Source organism: Rhinoraja longicauda, chromosome 2 (assembly GCF_053455715.1).
Source record: "Rhinoraja longicauda isolate Sanriku21f chromosome 2, sRhiLon1.1, whole genome shotgun sequence".
NCBI classification, from domain to species: Eukaryota; Metazoa; Chordata; class Chondrichthyes; order Rajiformes; family Arhynchobatidae; genus Rhinoraja; species Rhinoraja longicauda.
This window is the reverse complement of record NC_135954.1, coordinates 18,430,764-18,449,914: the sequence shown is the minus strand read 5'-3', so window position 1 is coordinate 18,449,914 and position 19,151 is coordinate 18,430,764. Positions and strand designations below refer to the sequence as shown.

At 40.8% G+C, this 19,151-nt stretch overlaps 1 protein-coding gene across 3 annotated transcripts in view; it reads right to left on the bottom strand.

Moving 5' to 3' along the window:
* Positions 1–11,643: 11,643 nt before the first annotated feature.
* Positions 11,644–19,151, bottom strand: part of LOC144602536 (solute carrier family 12 member 7-like) — a 218,610-nt gene continuing 211,102 nt past the window's right edge. For all 3 annotated transcript variants that reach the window (XM_078415667.1, XM_078415673.1, XM_078415681.1), the window contains one exon: positions 11,644–17,610. In XM_078415667.1, the coding sequence (XP_078271793.1) occupies positions 17,519–17,610 (92 nt within the window). In that variant the 3' untranslated portion in view covers positions 11,644–17,518. The remainder of the gene's footprint in view (positions 17,611–19,151) is intronic.

Genomic DNA, 19,151 nt, shown 5'->3' with positions numbered 1-19,151 from the left:
TCAGACTGAAGAAGGATCCCAACCCGAAACGTCATCTATCCATGTTCTCCGGAGATGCTGCCTGACCCGCTGAGTCATTCCAGCACTTGTGTCTTTTTATGCGCTGTGAATTGATGAATCTAAACTAACAAAAGAAAGGTTCTGGCTTTTTTTAATGATAGATATACATGGAAAAAGGCAGCATCTGCAAATAAACAACAAAAACAGAATGGCAAAGAAAAATATTGGGTCAGAAAAAAACATGATCGAAATGCACAAACACACACTGATGAAAAGAGAAAGTATCTCATTGTAAATTCTACACTTGGGAAAAATGCTTTGATCTACTTGACACTTATGAGTGTTGCTGGATAAAAGAGCAATTTCCTTAGATCAAAATGAACAACCACTGACAGAAAAAGCAAAGGAACAAAGATGAAAATCCGTTGGGAATGGTATGCGTGTGTGCGTAGGACAGAGTGAGGGGGTGAGAGGGAGAGAATGTGTGGCCTCATGGGCAGGAGTTCATCTGTCTGTGTGAGACTGTGTGAGAGTTTGCTTATGAATATGTGAAAGACTGCGAGGATTAAAGTTTAAAAAAATAAATTTAGCCTTTAATGAATTTGCTTTCAAAGGATTTGATCAATTTATGCACTAAGCTAAAATGTTACAACGCCAGGAGGCAAGTGACCGGCTGATTCCATTTATTCATCTGTCATCTTATGCAAATATCAAGGATAGAATACTTACAAGCGAGAAAGTGGAAGTAAAATCCTTTGAACAAAGAATGTTTTGTTGACTGCAGAGATAAGTACCATCTGAGTAATGACCTGTACGATGATACTGAATTCTTAATTTCTGTCTGGTCGCAATTCAACTGAACATTCCCCATCTTGTCTACCATCTCCAAAATAGCATTCCAGAGAGACTGTAAAATTTTGGGTTCATTCTTTCATCATTTCCCCATGATGGAGGCAAATAAGATCCGACAGTTGCCCTTTGATCTCCTCTCGAATCTTTACCCAGTAGCCTTAATGCTCCTTCCACCAAATGACTAGTCCTTTCAATTTAGTACGTAGCATTTGCTATTTACGATGCAATGTTCTGGAGAGATTGGCTGATTGACCTTACTCACAAACCTGAGCTTCTAGTTACTTTGCAATTTCAATTATCTACAGCTAAGTTCCATTTACATTTACAGACACAAAATGCTGGAGTAACTCAGCGGGATAGGCAGCATCTCTGGAGTTCTTTCCTTCCATTTCCATTTCCTCTGTTGGTGCCATCTGTGTGAAGTTTTCCCCGTGACTGCATGGGTTGCCTCAGTGCTCCCGTTTCCTCCCTTAGTTCATGTGTTTATCAGTCATAGGAGCTGAAGTTGGCCATTTGGCCCATTGAGTCTACTCCACCATTCAATCATGGCTGATCTATCTTTCTATCTCACCCCCATTCTCCAGCCTTCTCCCCATAATGCTTGACACCCACACTAATCAAGAATTTATCTATCTTTGCCTTGAAAATGTCCATTTACTTGGCCTCCACAGCCTTCTGTGGCAATGAATCCAACAGATTCATCACCCTCTGACTAAAGGCCCTCATCACAAAGATAGTAGGATCCATAGGCTGATTGGCCGCTGCAAATTGGCCCTATTGCGTAGTGTTAAAGAAAACATTAAAATGCACCACAAAGTTCGGGTAGGGCAACCAAGGCTTTATTTAAGAATGTTTTTTAAGAGTTAGATTTAGCGCTTAGGGCTAAAGGAATCAAGGGATATGGGGGAAAAACCAGGAACGGGGTACTGATTTTGGATGTTCAGCCACGATATTGAATGCTGGTGCTGGCTCGAAGGGCCAAATGGCCTACTCCTGCACCTATTTTCTTTGTTTCTATGCTTCTACAATGGCCGTTGGGAACAGTGAAACTGGACTGTTCACTGAACAAAGTTTTGTGTGATCTTTCTACAATATTCTCCCTTCATGTTTGTCTACATTATTAACACCAATGGATTTCACGTGGGCACTTCAGCATTTCTTCACTCTTCAGAATGCTCCATCAACAGCTATGAATCATACACCTCAAACAGACACAGGACAACAGCCACAGCTCAAGCCAACCCCTGCATGGCAGCTAAACAGATGTCCCATTACCTTTTTGATCTCATCATCGCTACCTCCTTTTACGTTTATTCTTTTACAGTAGTGGGAGAATATGGGTGGAGTTGGTGAGAATTTAAAATTGTATAAATGTAGAATTAATGTAAATTGTGGGTGATGATCAGCACAGAAGCGATGCATTGAAAGGCCGGGTTCCTCAGTGCATCGCTCCGAGACTTTATTTTGATCCAGTAGCAACAATGTAAGATTTCAAATCAAATGGAATGTGTAGGAAGGAACTGCAGATGCTGGTTTACACCGAAGATAAACACAAAACGCTGGAGTAACTCAGCGGGTCAGGCAGCATCTCTAAGGAAAGGGGGCATTTCTGGTCGAGACCCTTCTTCAGTGTGAGAGTAAGGGGAAAGGGAAACGAGAAATATAGAAGATACATGGAACAAATGAATGAAATATATGCAAAATGATCAAGAAAAGGAGGAGCCCACTATGGTCCATTGGTCCATTGCTGGCTGTGGGGTCGGTGATATCGAGTTATACAGACAGAATAGGATGGAACTTGGAGAGGAACTTGTAGATGGTGGCTTCGAGAACAGTTGCTACCTTTGCCCTTCCAGGGGATATATGACTGTTTGTGAGGTTTTGTTAAAGATTACAATTACAGTACAAGAATACTTCAAAGTTCCTTGCCTGGTGTTGTACAATTTAGGATGTTGGAAAGTCGTGAATGTGATTATACAGATGCATTTTGGATTGAAGATAAGATATCAAAGGTTATTCCAACACAAAACTGCAACGTGCTGTCTCCAAAATATTTTGTTTTTCATGGGCAGTGTTCCAACCCACACTGCATCCCAGAAATTTAAGGACAGCATTTGGAATTATAATTGTTATAAACATAGCCAATTCTTGACATAACATAACTTTGATTGTCTTTTGGTTCTTGACAGCACTTGTTGAGATATACCAGTTCATGTCCGCTTGACATAATTTGGCAACTTTGAAAACATGAAGAGGTTTTTCCAAATTCACCTAATTCAGATGGTTGACAGATTGCTGTATTAACAAAAGTGCAATTCTTGAAAATAAACTTTGAATCAATTCCTTTCCTGCCTTTTATCAGCAGGTGAATTTTATCAGCGGGAGTTGTAATCTTCCATCTACCATCATTTCTTGCGATGACACAAACAATGGCTGAAGGCAAAAAAACAAAGTTATTCTCTACAAAAGGGTCGGATTCGTCTTAATTACTAATTGAATTGTGAATTATCTGAGGGATCTGGTGAAAGTAAATGAGGGAAGGAGAAGTATTTAAACTATAAGAAAATAACTGCAGATGCTGGTACAAATCGAAGGTATTTATTCACAAAATGCTGGAGTAACTCAGCAGGTCAGGCAGCATCTCGGGAGAGAAGGAATGGGTGACGTTTCGGGTCGAGACCCTTCTTCAGACTGATGTCAGGGGGGCGGGACAAAGGAACGATATAGGTGGAGACAGGAAGATAGAGAGAGATCTGGGAAAGAGGAGGGGAAGAGAGGGACAGAGGAACTATCTACGTATTTTAAGCACAATGAGCTTTAGCACTCATGATTCTGTTCAAGTATTGGTGGCCTTACTTTCTGCTGCGTAGACTCTAAGCTCTGAAATTCTCTCCATAAACAACTCCAGGTCTCTACCATTTTTAAGGTGCTTGTGGGGTCAAGGAAAGAGCATTCACGTCGCGGCCCTGTTTCCACCAATCTTTCCACCACCACACAAGAAGCACGAGACACCAGTGTATGCAGATGCCGAGAAGTGTCTTCAGCTCTGGCTGAACAAGTTCTAGTCTTGTGATGTGGACTCGATAAGAAGAGGGTGCTTGTCATAATCCTACACTTTATTTAAGCTCTGGCCATTTTAGCTTAGCAGGTATTAAGTTTATAAGATAACATCCCTACGAGGTGTCTATTTCTCATCTTCATTCTGAAATACTAGCTCTTATTTTAAGACCATGACTCCTGGTTCTAGATACCCCAACCATGGCAAGCATTATTCTGTTTCTACCTTGTTAAACTTTAAGAATTTTGTACAGTTTAATAAGATTACCTCATCTTCTAAACTCCAGATTAAAAGCTAGTCTACTTAATCTCTCCCTCAGGACAATTACCTATCCGAGGAATTAATCCAGTGCTTTCATTGGCTTCCCTTTATGTCAAGTATATCTTTAATTTTCCGGTAGTCTCACCAGAACTTTGTGTTATTGCAATAAATGGGAGTTGCTTTTGATGGGAAAACAATCTTGAAATTTAAACCATGTGGTTGTTTAATTTTTATGTCTTTTGTGTGGTCGTAGGACAGTTAGGTATACGATTATTAAGGGGTTGGACACGTTAGAGACAGGAAACATGTTCCCAATGTTGGGGGAGTCCAGAACAAGGGGCCACAGTTTAAGAATAAGGGGTAGGTCATTTAGAACTGAGATGAGGAAAAACTTTTTCAGTCAGAGAGTTGTGAATCTGTGGAATTCTCTGCCTCAGAAGGCAGTGGAGGCCAATTCTCTGAATGCATTCAAGAGAGAGCTAGATAGAGCTGTTAAGGATAGCGGAGTCAGGGGGTATGGGGAGAAGGCAGGAACGGGGTACTGAATGAGAATGATCAGCCATGATCACATTGAATGGCGGTGCTGGCTCGAAGGGCCGAATGGCCTCCTCCTGCACCTATTGTCTATTGTCTATAATTTATGTTTATTATTGTCACGTGTACCGAGGTACAGTGAAAAGCTTTGTTTTGCATGCTATCCAGTCAAGTCAGATACTTTACATAAATACAATCAAGCCAAACTCAAGTACAACAGGTACAGCAAAGGGAAAAATGCAGAATGTAGTTCTCATCATTCGTGCAGTTAGAAACATAGAAAATAGGTGCAGGAGTAGGCCATTCGGCCCTTCGAGCCAGCACTGCCATTCAATATGATCATCCATAATCAGCTTCTCCCCATATCCCTGATTCCGTTAGACAGAGACCAGTTCCAGAGACAAAGTCCAATATCTGCACTGTGGTAGAGCAGAATTGGACGATACCCTGGCTTATGGAAAGACCATACAGAAGTCTGATAACAAGGAAGAAGAGGCAGTTTCCGAGTCTGGTGGTGCATGCTTTCAAAGTTCTGTATCTTCTGCTTGACAGGAGTGGGGAGGAGGTGGAATGACTGGGGTGGGAAAGGTCTTTCATTATGTTGACTGCTTTTCCGAGGCAGCATGAGGTCAATGGAATCAATGATGAGAGTCTGGTCTGTGTCATGGACTGGGTTGCATTCACAACTCTCTACAACTTCTTGCGGTCTTGGGCAGAGCTGTTCCCAAACCAACCTGTGATGCTATGGAACGAAGCTCTCAACTATTTCCACCAACACCATTGATGGTGATTGGACATGTACTCCACCATGGTTCCTGAAGTCGATAACTAGCTTCTTCATCCTGCTGACACTGAAGGAGGAGGTTGTTGTCCTGATACCATGTTACTAAGTTCACTATCTCCTTCCTATGCTCCATCTCATTATTGTGTGTGGGGTGGGAGCTGCTTTACGTCCTCCTCGTCCACCCTGGGTAGTTCTATGGAACTGGCAAAATTTGCAGCAAAGCGCCAACTACTTGGCTTCAATTCAATTTCCTCAAACTCAACTGCGACAAATCTGAAATCATCATCATTGGACCAAAAACGCTCATCAAATCCACCCACAACTTCACCCTCAATATTGGTGGGTTCCCAGTATCCACCTCCCCTCACATCCGGAATCTTGGAATCATCTTTGATCAAACCCTCTCCTTCGACAAACACATCACAAAGACAGCCTTCTTCCACCTCAAAAACATCGCCCGTCTCCGTCCGTCCCTCTCCTCCACAACTGCAGAAACCCTCATCCACGCCTTCATCACCTCCCGTCTGGACTACTGTAACAGCCTCCTCTATGGTTCACCCTCAAAAATCATCAATAAACTCCAATACATCCAGAACTCCGCTGCCCGTCTACTCACCCACTCCCCGATCCGTGACCATATCACCCCTGTCCTTTACAAGCTCCACTGGCTCCCCATCCCCCAGAGAATCCAGTACAAAATCCTCCTCATGACCTACAAAGCCCTCCATAACCTGGCCCCATCCTACCTGACTGACCTCCTCCACAGACACACTCCCACCCGTACCCTCCGCTCTGCTGCTGCTAACCTCCTGTGTCCCCCCATCCGGACCAAACTCAGATCCTGGTGGGACAGGGCTTTCTCCATCGCTGCTCCCACCCTCTGGAACTCACTACCTCAGACCATCAGAGACTCCTCCTCACTCACCACATTCAAAACATCACTGAAGTCTCACCTGTTCAGCACTGCCTTCAACCACTGACCGTCACCTCACCTTATTTTTCCTTTTCTGTTCGTTTACTTATTATTATTATTTTTTTCTATGTTTTAGTAAACCCTGTAAAGCGTCTTTGAGTTTTTAGAAAAGCGCTATACAAATGTAATGCATTATTATTATTATTATTACTCTGAAGCACCAATTGCCACTTTGTCAGGTGTCATCTGCAAACTTATAGCTGAGTTTGGCTGCCTAGTCATGTGTACAGGTAGTATAGTAAGGCACTGGAATGTAATCTTTGTGGGATACCAGTGTTGAGAATTATTGTGGTGGAGCTATCCCTACTGATTGTGGTCTGTGGATCAGAAAGTCAAAGATCCAGTGGCAGAAGTGTTGACTTCAAGGACCAGGAGTCTGGATGGGATTATGATGTTGAAGGCTAATATTGTTGATAAATAGGAGTCTGACTTGAATGTCCTTGTTGTATAGGCGTGGCAAAGAAGAGTTTAGGGCCAGGGTGGAATCTTCTGCGGACCTGTAGTGATGGTGGGCCAACTGCAGTGGATCAAGGCTGCCTCGGAGGTTGGAATTAATGTGCACTGTCACCAGTCTCTTGCAGCATTTCATGATGGTAGATGTCAGAGGCGCTAGATGGTAGTCATTAAGGCACGCTAGTTTACTTTTCTTGGGTTTATTAGAGATTTGATATTCTCAGGGCCACTGTGGCATGCTTTGATTTACTAAAGAAGCATTGAACTCAAGGGAAGGCTTGTTCACATGCCATTAAGCAAAACCAAAATCTGTAGTCCCTTCAATACTAAACATTATTTTCCATTGCGAGATGCAGGGAGTAGATGTGTAGAATGGATTTTTTTTAGAATTAAATAAGTCATAGAATTATACAGGCTCTGCAGCCCAACTTGTCAAACCCAACCAAGTTATCTACCTAAGCTGGTCCCATTTGCTTGGATTTGGTCCCTATCGCTCTAGGTGTTTTTTATCCATGTAAGTGCCCAAAGATCTTTTAACTGTTGTAATTGTATCCACTTCTATAAATTCCTCGGGCAGCTCATTCTATACTCCCACCATTGGTTTTTTTAAATAGGTACTTTTGTGTCAGATGTCACAATTAGCATAATTTTATTGGTTTCGAAAAAGTCACAGCAAAAGATTTGTGTCCACAAGTCAAAGTCCTAAATTTCGGTAAGGCAAAATTTAAAGGCATTTGACAGGGAGAGGTTGATTGGGAGAGGACACAAAGTACTGGACTAATTCAGAGTCACACACTTTACATACATAGACAATTGGTGCAGGAGTAAGCTTTCGGCCCTTCGAGCCAGCACCACCATTCAATGTGATCATGGCAGATCATCCACAATCAGTACCCCGTTCCTGCCTTCTCCCCATATCTCTTTATTCCACTAGCCCTAAAAGCTCCATCTAACTCCCTTTTGAATGCATCCAGTGAATCGGCCTCCACTCCCTTCTGAGGCAGAGAATTCCACAAATTCACAACGCTGTGTGAAAATGTTTTTCCTCATCTCAGTTCCTAATGGCCTACCCCTTATTCTTAAACTGCGGCCCCTGGTTCTGGACTCCCCCAACATCGGGAACATGTTTCCTGCATCTAGCGTGTCCAATCCCTTAATAATGTCATATGTTTCTATAAGATCCCCTCACATCCTAAATTCCAGTGAATCCTTCTAAATTCCAAGCCCAGTCGCTCCATTCTTTCATCATATGACAGTCCCGCCATCCCGGGAATTAACCTCGTGAACCTGCACTGTACTCCCTCAAGAGCAAGAATGTCCTTCCTCAAATTGGACCAAAACTGCACACATACCCCAGGCGTGGTCTCACCAGGGCCCTGTACAATTGCAGAAGGACCTTTTTCCTCCTATACTCAACTACTTTCTTTATGAAGGCCAACATGCCATTAGATTTATTCATTGCCTGTTGTACCTGTATGCTTACTTTCAGAGACTGATCTACTAGGACAACCAGGTCTCATTGTGTTTCCCCTTTTCCTAACCTGTCACCATTCAGATAATAATCTGTCTTCCCATTCTTGCCTCCAAGGGGATAACCTCACATTTATCCACATGATACTACATCTGCCCACTCATCCAACCTGTCCAAGTCACTGCATCCTCATATCATCCTCTTCACAGTTCACACTGCCACCTGGCTTTGTGTCATCTGCAAATTTGCTAATGTTACTTTTACTTTAATTCCTTCATCTAAATCATTACTGTATATTGTAAATAGCTGCGGTCCCAGCACCGAGCCTTGCGGCACCCCACTAGTCACTGCCTGCCATTCTGAAAGGGAGCCGTTAATCCCTAATGTTTGTTTCCTATCTGCCAACCAATTTTCTATTCATGTCAATACCCTACCCCCAATACCATGTGCTATTGATTGGAATAAGCCGTTTGCAGGGAAAGGAACATCTGACATATTTTTCGCAGGTCAAGGGAGTCTAATAAAACAAAATGGCCTAAGTTTAAGGCGAGTAAATTAAAAAAGGACCTGTGGGACATCATTGTCTTGTAGGTTTTGCAGAATTTTGCATCAAAGTGTAGAAGGCAGCGACTTTGGTCACTGGGAGTCTAGGAAACATTCTCTCCTTTGTGTAAGAAGGAACTACAGGTGCTGGTTTAAACCATAGACACAAAAAGCTGGAGTAACTCAGTGGGACAGGCAGCATCTCTGAAGAAGGGTCTCGACCTGAAACATCACCCATTCCTTCGCTCCAGAGATGCTGCCTGTCACGCTGAGTTACTCCAGCTTTTTGTGTCTACCGTTCTTTCCTTTCAGCAGTCTCCTTCATATGCATTTTATGGCCTTTAACCTAAGACCCGTGAAACCTATTTAAATTCTACCAGATGCATTTATGTTTAGACTCTTAAAGTTGAGGATCTTTGAACTGGAACTCCCATTTCCTTTAGGTTCTTGGAGAAATTTTCTTAAACCATACATAAAGGCTGCAAGAAATTAGGTTTAGCAAAAAGCTGTGGGTAATCATCCTGATTCGCTGTGAATGTACTATTGGACAGTTGTGGCCATCTGGTCTTTTATGCTGGGGATGTTTATGGATGCAAATGAAATTCAGCAAAAAACTAAAGAGCAACAAAAATTCACAGTCAAGTGACAGGATGACCAAGTGATCAGGTACTTTTATACTTTTCAGAAGCCAGGCACGTATTTTGAAAGCATTCATCAGAAGTGAGCAAAAGTTGGTTTAGTATGAGCTAATCTACGTTCCTTTTTGATGTCTGCAACATTTTCAAATATTTTCATACAGGATTTTAAAAATACGTCCATTTGTTGTAAAAGTCTACATTGTTCTACCAAGTGATAATCCCGAGGAACTTGTCAGAAGCTGGATTGGCCACATGGCCTCTCAAGCCTGTTCTGACGTTGAAAGAGATTATAACTGATCTTATAAACCTCAGACTTTCCTACCTGATCCCTGTAACCTTCCACACGAGATATCACAAGATTAAATGTTAATTTGAGATGTAGAAAAATGTGTCAGCCATCATTAATTCAATTGATAACAGACCCTCCCAAATTCAGAGCTCAGGGCCCACAGAATAAATTGCAAAGATGGTGTCAGAGTGGGGTGACTCTGTGCTCTTCTCAGAGAAGGACCCATTATCATCTAATATAATCACTTTACTTGTCAAATTTCTTTTCTACCTGTAAATCTATCACCATTTCTAAATGTTCCAATGATATTGTAACAATATTCTGCACTCTGTATCTTCCCCTTTGCTCTATCTATTGAAGTTGAGTTTGACTTGAATGCATAGAATTATCTGATCTGATTGCATGTGGAACAAAGATTTTCACTGGGCCTCAGTAAACCTAAATCTAATAGTGCTGTACTGGCAGATGTGCCATTTAAAACGATCCTCTGCTAGTATGGAATCTTTTATCTCCAGAAGGCGGCTTTGACTTAACATCTCAGCTGAAAGGGAGCTGTTATGGCAGCACAATGGTGCCTTATGCATTAAAGTGTGAACTGTGATCAGGTTGCTAGAGATAGAAGCCAGAGATTTCTAACAATTGCATAGGACAGGAATTAACCGTAAAAGATAAAGCTGCAAGCCCTCACCAGATCGGGCATCACCTGCAGGAAGAGAAACACAATTAATGTCTCAGGTTAAAGGCCCATCTTTAGAATAGGCATAGTGAGAAAAAAAGTTTTCAATTTCTGAGAAGGCATGGAAAAGGTGGGAGCGATGTAGATAAAGGGAATATTTGCAATAGGTTGTGACCAGGATTGACATTGGCCCTAAATATAGAGAGGTCCCTTTGTCCAAGGGTACTCTGCTCCTCTCCTGGTCAACACAAAGATTGATTTCCCCAGGGCCTCATCTTCTGCACTACAAGCCCCCAGACTCACAATTTTCACCAGCTCCATGATTCCATAACCTGATGCATCTCATTTATTTCTCTTTGCACCTCTGACCTCATCAACCTCCCCATTTTATAAAACCTGTTCTTCTATGCGGCTGCAGGAGATTATAACTCAATTATTTATCTTCTATCTAATTCAGTCTATGATGTAAGCTATTAACTTTCTTGCTCTACTGATGAGTGTTTCCTGCATTTTCTGTTTTAGTGTTATTTATATAAATATTAGTGGTGTGTGAAACATTGCATTTCATAGGTGAACAAATAGAAACAGGAATGCTAACTTTTTGACCAAAGGTGTTAGCTGTGGTGTCCTGGGTGCTTTTTGGTACTATATTTGAGTAACAGTTATTCCAATGAATTTTAATAGATTTTATTTTCGATATTTACAGCATGATTAAAGGACAATATCTAAGTTGAGACTTAAAATAAAGACTCAAGTGAGGCTTTCATGTGTAGAAAATCCAAAATTCTTTAAATACATCAGAAATCCCCACTCTCCCAAAACTATTAGATCAAACTTGGGTGTAAATAAAATTGTAAAAAATGAGGCAATGGATAAATGCTAGTGGTATGAAGAGTGAAATGGCATTTGCTTGAGTGTCTGAAGGCTAGGCTTTCATTCTGGATGAGACATTAAACCTCATTATCTTTAAACAGCTTTATGTTAACATCTACACAGTAAAAAATACATTTACAGTGCCCTCCATAATGTTTGGGACAAAGACCCATCATTTATTTATTTACCTCTGTACTCCACAATTTAGGATTTGTAATTGAAATAAAATCACATGTGGTTAAAATGCACATTGTCAGATTTTATTAAAGGCCATTTTTATACATTTTGATTTCACCATGTAGAAATTACAGCAGTACATAAAGTCCTCCCATTTCAGGGCACCATAATGTTTAAGACACATGGCTTCATATGTGTTTGTAATTGCTCAGGTGTGTTTAATGACCTCCTTAATGCAGGTATAAGAGCTCTCAGCACCTAGTCTTTCCTCCAGTCTTTCCGTCATCTTTGGAAACTTTTATTACTGTTTATCAACATGAGGACCAAAGTTGTGCCAATGAAAGTCAAAGATGCCTTTGAGACTGAGAAACAAGAATAAAACTGTTATAGAGACATCAGCCAAACCTTAGGTTTACCAAAATCAATTGTTTGGAACATCATTAAGAAGAAAGCACTGGTGAGCTTACTAATTGCAAAGGGACTGGCAGGCCAAGGAAGACCTCCACAGCTGATGACAGAAGAATTCTCTCTATAATAATGAAAAATCCCCAAACACCTGTCCGACAGATCAGAAACACTCTTCAGGAGTCAGGTAATGATTTGTCAATGACCATGAACAGAAATACAGAGGCTATACTACAAGATGCAAACCACTGGCTAGCTGCAAAAATAGGACGGCCAGGTTACAGTTTGCCAAGAAGTGCTTAAAAGAGCAACCACAGTTCTGGAAAAAGGTCTTGTGGACAGATGAGACAAAGATTAACTTATATCAGAGTGATGGCAAGAGCAAAGTATGGGGGAGAGAAGGAATTGCCCAAGATCCAAAGCATACCACCTCATCTGTGAAACACGGTGGTGGGGGTGTTATGGCCTGGGCATGTATGGCTGCTGAAGGTACTGGCTCACTAATCTTTCTTGATGATACAACTGCTGATGGTCATAGCATAATGAATTCTGAAGTGTATAGACACATCCTATCCGCTCAAGTTCAAACAAATGCCTCAAAACTCATTCTACAGCAAGACAATGATCCCAAACATACTGCTAAAGCAACAAAGGAGTTTTTCAAAGCTAAAAAATGGTCAATTCTTGAGTAGCCAAGTCAACCACCCGATCTGAACCCAATTGAGCATGCCTTTTCTATGCTGAAGAGAAAACTGAAGGGGTCTAGCCCCCAAAACAAGCATAAGCTAAAGATGGCTGCAATACAGACCTGGCAGAGCATCACTAGGGAAGACACCCAGCAACTGGTGATGTCCATGAATCGCAGACTTCAAGCAATCATTGCATGCAAAGGATATGCAACAAAATACTAAACATGACTACTTTCATTTAAATGACATTGCTGTGTCCCAAACATTACGGTGCCCTGAAATGGGGGGATTATGTATAAACACAACTGTAATTTCTACATGGTGAAACCAAAATGTATATAAATGGCCTTTATTAAAATCGGACAATGTGCACTTTAACCACATGTGATTTTTTTCTATTATAAATCTCAAATTGTGGAGTACAGAGGCAAATAAATAAAGGATGGGTCTTTGTCCCAAACATTATGGAGGGCACTGTAGATAATGCTTCAGCCTGAATCAATTTGGCATGTTGTGTGGATTTAGTTGTAATCATTCATTACCGATGTCAATTCAGACTGAAAATACTAAGGGATATAACATTTGTACACAATATTTCACTTCTTGTAGGAAACCAAACTCCCAGTACAGTAATAAAAATACAACAGTGCAATAATTTCAACTGGATATATTACACATTGTGTTTTACCATTGTTCAAGAATGGTACTAAAATTGAAATGGACAGCAATTTCATTTTACAAATGTCACGTTGTTAAATATACATCGTGTAATATAAAAAAATTGTGAGAACTGTTATTTTTTAATTATATCTAGTCCAGCTTGATTGAAACAAACTCTGTTTCCCCCACACCACATCCCTCCAAGAACATGGTGGGGTAAAACCTCCTGAAAACAAATGATTCCTTTTACTGAAGTTTTTCCAGTGTAAATCGCACCTTTCAAAACGCTTATTCACTTGAAAAAATGTGAATAGGAAGAGATAACCCATGTTACCCACCATAGCCAGCGTGAAAACAGAAAGATAACTACTTTGAAATAGTCAAATGGCTACTGCTTATTATTTTCAAATTAAATATTTTTTTGCATTAGAAAAAGAGTAATTTCACCAAGTTTCTGTAGATTCTTTCCAAGTTTGAGTTTAACCTGGAATTCCACAGCTTATGGGAAAACTGCAACAATGGTCCCAATCTCACAGGGCTAAAACCAAATGTGTTTCAGATATGCAAACTTAATCCAAGAGATATTCATAACATCATGCTTGGATCAGGGCAAATCCTACCTGATTAGGAAGAAACTCCAGATGCTGGCACTACTTCTGTTTAATGTCTTTGCTGCTATTCAAGAAGCCATATCCCCATATCCCTGATCTATTCGTGTGTAGGAACAGCCTCTGAGTCACATCATGAATGATAACCTCTGCATAACCCACTACAGAAGTTTCAAAGAAAATACAAGAAAAAGAGATGTGCGAGTCAGCATCTCCATCGTTTCCACTGAAAGGACAGTGACAAGAGGTCATATTGAGTATTTGATGAAATGGTGCTTTAGGTATTTAAAAACAAATGCTGCAAGTACGCTATAGAAAGAAGATCAGGGTGTAGACCCAAGCAAATGCAGATGCTGCAATCTTGCTTAGAACATAGTGCTGGAGTAACAGTGGGTCAGGCATCTCTGGAGGACGTGGATACGTGACGTTTCAAGCCAGGATATTTCAGGTTGAAGAAGGGTGCCGACATTGAAACATCATCTATCCCACGCACTCCAAAGATATTGTCTAACCCGCTGAGTTACTCCAGAGTTTGTGTTCTAAGTAGATCAGTGTGAATGTCTGAGCTTTAAGTTTAATAAACAGTGCAGTTTTTTTCCCCTCAAAAAGTGCACTAGGAAAATACTGCAAATGAGCAAGGCAAATCTATTGAGACAAGAGAATGTAGATACCGGAAAAAATCAAACTTCTGGAAGAACTCAGCAGCTCAGGCAGCATCTATCTGAGCAGAGAATGGACCGATGATGTTTAGGGTTCTTCAGACTGCTGCATACCTTCAATTAATTCTAACAGGTTCATTACTCTTGGTAACTGTTTGACAAGTGTGTCTACAATGTAGAAATTGACTATTAAATTATGGTAACCCCTGCACTGACCTTTTTATAAAGTGTAGCATTGCTGGTAAAATTCTATTTTCCATGTCCCAAATAATGGGAATTGTTTCACTGGTTGGAAAATGTTCACAACCAGAATTGAGGGGCATCAAAAATGCAAGTTTTACAAATTGAGTAAAATGTAAGCAACAAAATGTTTTCTATGATTTTTAACTCATGGAAACCATATCTATAAAATGCAAAAAGCCACACAATGCAATCACAGATACATTTCAATCTCTGACCAGTGCAGTTTTCCACAAAGATTGTGGTAGTTCTGCAAGTATTGTGGGCAAGGCGGTGACTAATTGCATTGAGTCCTCATTAATTTTAGCACAGGCCATTTTCAAACTGCCACCTTCCATGTCTAATCCATGGTGTGGGTGGTCTACTGTATATTTACACAGTTAAAACAAAATTTAACTAGTAAGCCATCACAATTTAACTGGCGACCCGGTAATCCAGCAGCTCTGTCTCCGATGCTGAAATTCATTAATATAGAAAGGTTGCAATAACAAAAAATGAAGGTATTGAAGATAAATTTGCATTGCAATTTTACAGCATTCTCAGTTCAGAGTTGCAGTGAAGTCTAACCACATGCAGGCCTTTAATCCAGCATGGAGAATTGGAAGGTGCCTCATGATTGAACATGGTCATAATAGAACACCCAGGGCAAATATGGGGGAGACAATCATATTCCCAAAGAGACCCAACTAACATCAGCTGGGTGGCTGCTCATTCGGGAAGTGTGGTGAAGTAAGAAGCCTGGAGAAGAAAGAATTTGTTTTAAGATTGGGCAAAAAAAGAAAGTGTACCTGGGCACTGGTGAGAGGCCAGGGAAACCAAGCTAAATGTGGCAAACCTCACAGAGAAAGCCTGGTCTAGGTTAATGACAAGTAGAGTTAGGGCGCAGTCTGGGTTAACAGCAACAGCCAGGCCTTGACTACTGACATGGAACAAGCACACATTAAACCAGCCTCACTAGGGAAGGATATATCAAGGTTTGGGAAACTGCCAGGTTTGACTGTATCTGTTTTGCCTCAACCTGTAATAAAGTCTTTGAAAAATCTTTTCTTGGTATCTTAAAATAATGTTCATGATCCTCAAATGCAAATGAACAGCACTGGGGTTGACAGCAGGGCCCACTGGTTGGTTTACAATGAGCAATACAGGTACAGCATCAATTTTCTGGCAACCTTGGTTCCAGAACATTGCTGGATTATCCATTTTGCTCAACCATCAGAGGTCATGTAATAATAATTCAACAATACACCTCTGACCCACTAACTGTACCCCTCCAGTATCTCTAAAGCACTATGGAATTCTAGAAACAAGGAAAGAGCATGTGCCACATGCAATGTTCTCGTAATTTTGTCTGGATTAAAGGAGGTGCCTGAGCCATCTGTTGCCGGAAAATCGATGGTGTACCTGTACAAATTTATCCAAATACTTCTGAGCCCTCTACAGTAAGACCCACTTCACTGTTTCATAATTTTTGCTAAGTAAATCTGGTCACTGGGATAGATCATCTGCATTGGCATGGTTGATTAACAAACCACACAATGAATATGCCGGCCTCTTATTTAGAAACAGCAGGTAATTGTTTCTCCTTATCGGTCAGTTGTTAATGAAATAAGTGAGGAATTTTGCAGGTTAGGTGAACTTAATGCTTAGTTGCTTATCAAACTTCAGCAGTAAAATGCGGATAAAACCCTGCAGGTATGATTGCACACACTAAATAAGAACAGAGACATCTGGGGACAAAAGATGGGTAAATACAAGTCAATAAATTATAATCTTGACAAAGAAACAGCACTCCTACATGCATTTACTTAGATATGCTGGTTTTTCATTTGTAGAAAACATATCTGCCAAAATATATGGTACATACCTAACATTAAAAATCATTCAATTCGCCACATTGTGTTTGTATTTGTGAAAAGGGAGAATTTAAGCCTATCCTACTGCAACAAACTAGACAAACCTCAAAGATCAGCCGGACTCCCCGCAAGCAGCATGGCGGATTGTTGTTTCTCCCCATTTTCTACTGAACCACTTCATATAGGAGGTGAGACACTGAAATAGACTTGAAATAAAAAGAGCAGGAGGGCCTCCCAGTGGCTATTACTGGCAAGTGCCTTGATAGAGGCTGCTTACACAACGAGCCAGTTTATCGAGCAAAACTAAGGATGACTTAAAAGAACACAAAATAAGGATTGCACACTTGTTTATGTAATAAAACCAAAACACAAGTACAATGAATATTTCCCCCCCCCCCAAAAAAAAAGGTCCATCTTTCTGGCACCGTTCTGTTTTGACCAGTCTAGATCTGCAGAAAGCAGAGATATAACCGTTCTCTAATTGCACCATTTAACCTACCAGCACTATCAACAGTGGTACACATTTAGATTACAGATTTTATAAAGAACTGTTCAGGGAGTGAAATGAAAACATAAAACAAGCTTTGAGTACAAGTTTTTTGCTTTCATTAAGGAAAGTGCAGCAATGACTCCAGTCATCTGGAATCATGGGAAAGAACATCAGTGGAGTCTCTTCACTGTCAGGATGCTCTTGTCTTCTGTCATTACCAAAAATACCAGCAGCAGATGAAATACAAAAGCTCCCCGTCCCCCATGTCACTGATGAAATTTGTTGGCACCAATCGGTAAATTTGCTTCTAGCCAAGCTGTTGGGTTGTAGGTCTAGGAGTAAATGGTGATCACTTCACTGCCTCCACCTCGCACCATCAGCACTCTGTTCAAGCCCTCTGTCAGTACCTCCAGGAACTCCATATCTGTCAAGCACCAAGTCAAGGATTACGTGTGTATTATCCTCCAGGAGGGCTCGGTGAAGCACCGGGGCTCAGTTTACGGGACATTGCGACTGGAAGGAATGTAATAGACGGGAAGATAAGATCAAAAGGTTCAGCGTCAATAGATCATGAGAGGGATTACAGAGCTGAAGAGTTGAATAAAGGCATTTTGTGTTCTGCAGTGTCTTAAAGGCACTTTGAAGTTAAGAATTCAGGCATGCAATTCTCCTAGCTATGATTGCACTCTCCAATATAAACCTCTGGCAGCTTTAAGAAACTCCAGAATGTCAGAATTCAATTTCGCTGGCGCCAACCTTTGCTTATCTTTTGCTCTTTTTGATGAGCTTGACTAGTGTCATTAAATAAACAATCCACAGAGACCATTCTGTCTTTTGCAGAGGCCTTCAACGCAGTATGCATTTCAATATAAAATTCCATGATACTATCCCAGCCACTTACGAATTTTCATATTTCCTTACAATGTAGGAGATGCTATTCAGGCCTTTGAGTCCATGCTGCCAGTCAAACAAATGAAATTACTGAAGAGACAGCCGAGTCAGATAAATGTGGACTTTAACTACATAAATGGAGCTGTATGCTATAAACGTGCTATAAATCCTTTGAAGAATCTGGATATAGATACAAACTACCAAAATGTCAGAGCATGACTGAAGATTCCAGCTGGCCAGCTTTACAAAATCACACAATACTCCCTTTAGAAGAGTTGCAAGGAGAATTATTTAAAGAAATATACACAGACGGGCGTCTGCACTCCACTTCCCTAAGGGCACCAGTCAGCAACTTCAAACAGACAGAGAGCTTCTTGGGTCTGAGCCATTGAATCACAAAGTCCACGCTCACAAGTTAGAGGAAATGATGAAGCTATTTCACTTTTTACAAAGTTTTAAAGTTCAATAGTTTCAAATAAAACAACTACTGAGAGTAATTATGATTTGAGAAACAGTCTGCAAGTGTGATAGAAGAGGGAATTTAGCAGGTATTGGATGAAGAAGAGTAAAGTGGAAGCCTGTACAAAAAATAATCAGTGGAACAGAACTAAATGAACTGCTTAATTAGGTATTAACATAGATGAAATAGGTAGAACTGTCACTTTCCTTTCCACAAGTTTCCCGATTCTTCAACATGTGCAATCAAGCAACATGTCAACATGCAAAATATCAGCTATCGTCAGCCACAGTGTGGAGATGGTGTGACAAAACTAAAATCTCAAAATTAGAAGTATTTTACCACTGTGAAGAATGTGACAGCAGCATTTTCAATATGAAGAGTAGAGTGCCAGAAGTGGGAAGCTGCCTACAATGTACAATGAGGCCAGGTGGGAAAGTTCAATAGCAACAGTTAAGTGAGATTATGTCTTGGTGGTATTCATAGAAAGCTTGGAGTAAATGTAGAGCAGTGATGTGCAGAGAATAGAGGAAGAGTCTAGGGGTCTGTTTCAGTGCAGGTGTAGCGTGGAGATCTGGTTCGAGGCAATGGAAAAATGAAAAAGAGTTGGAGAGGCA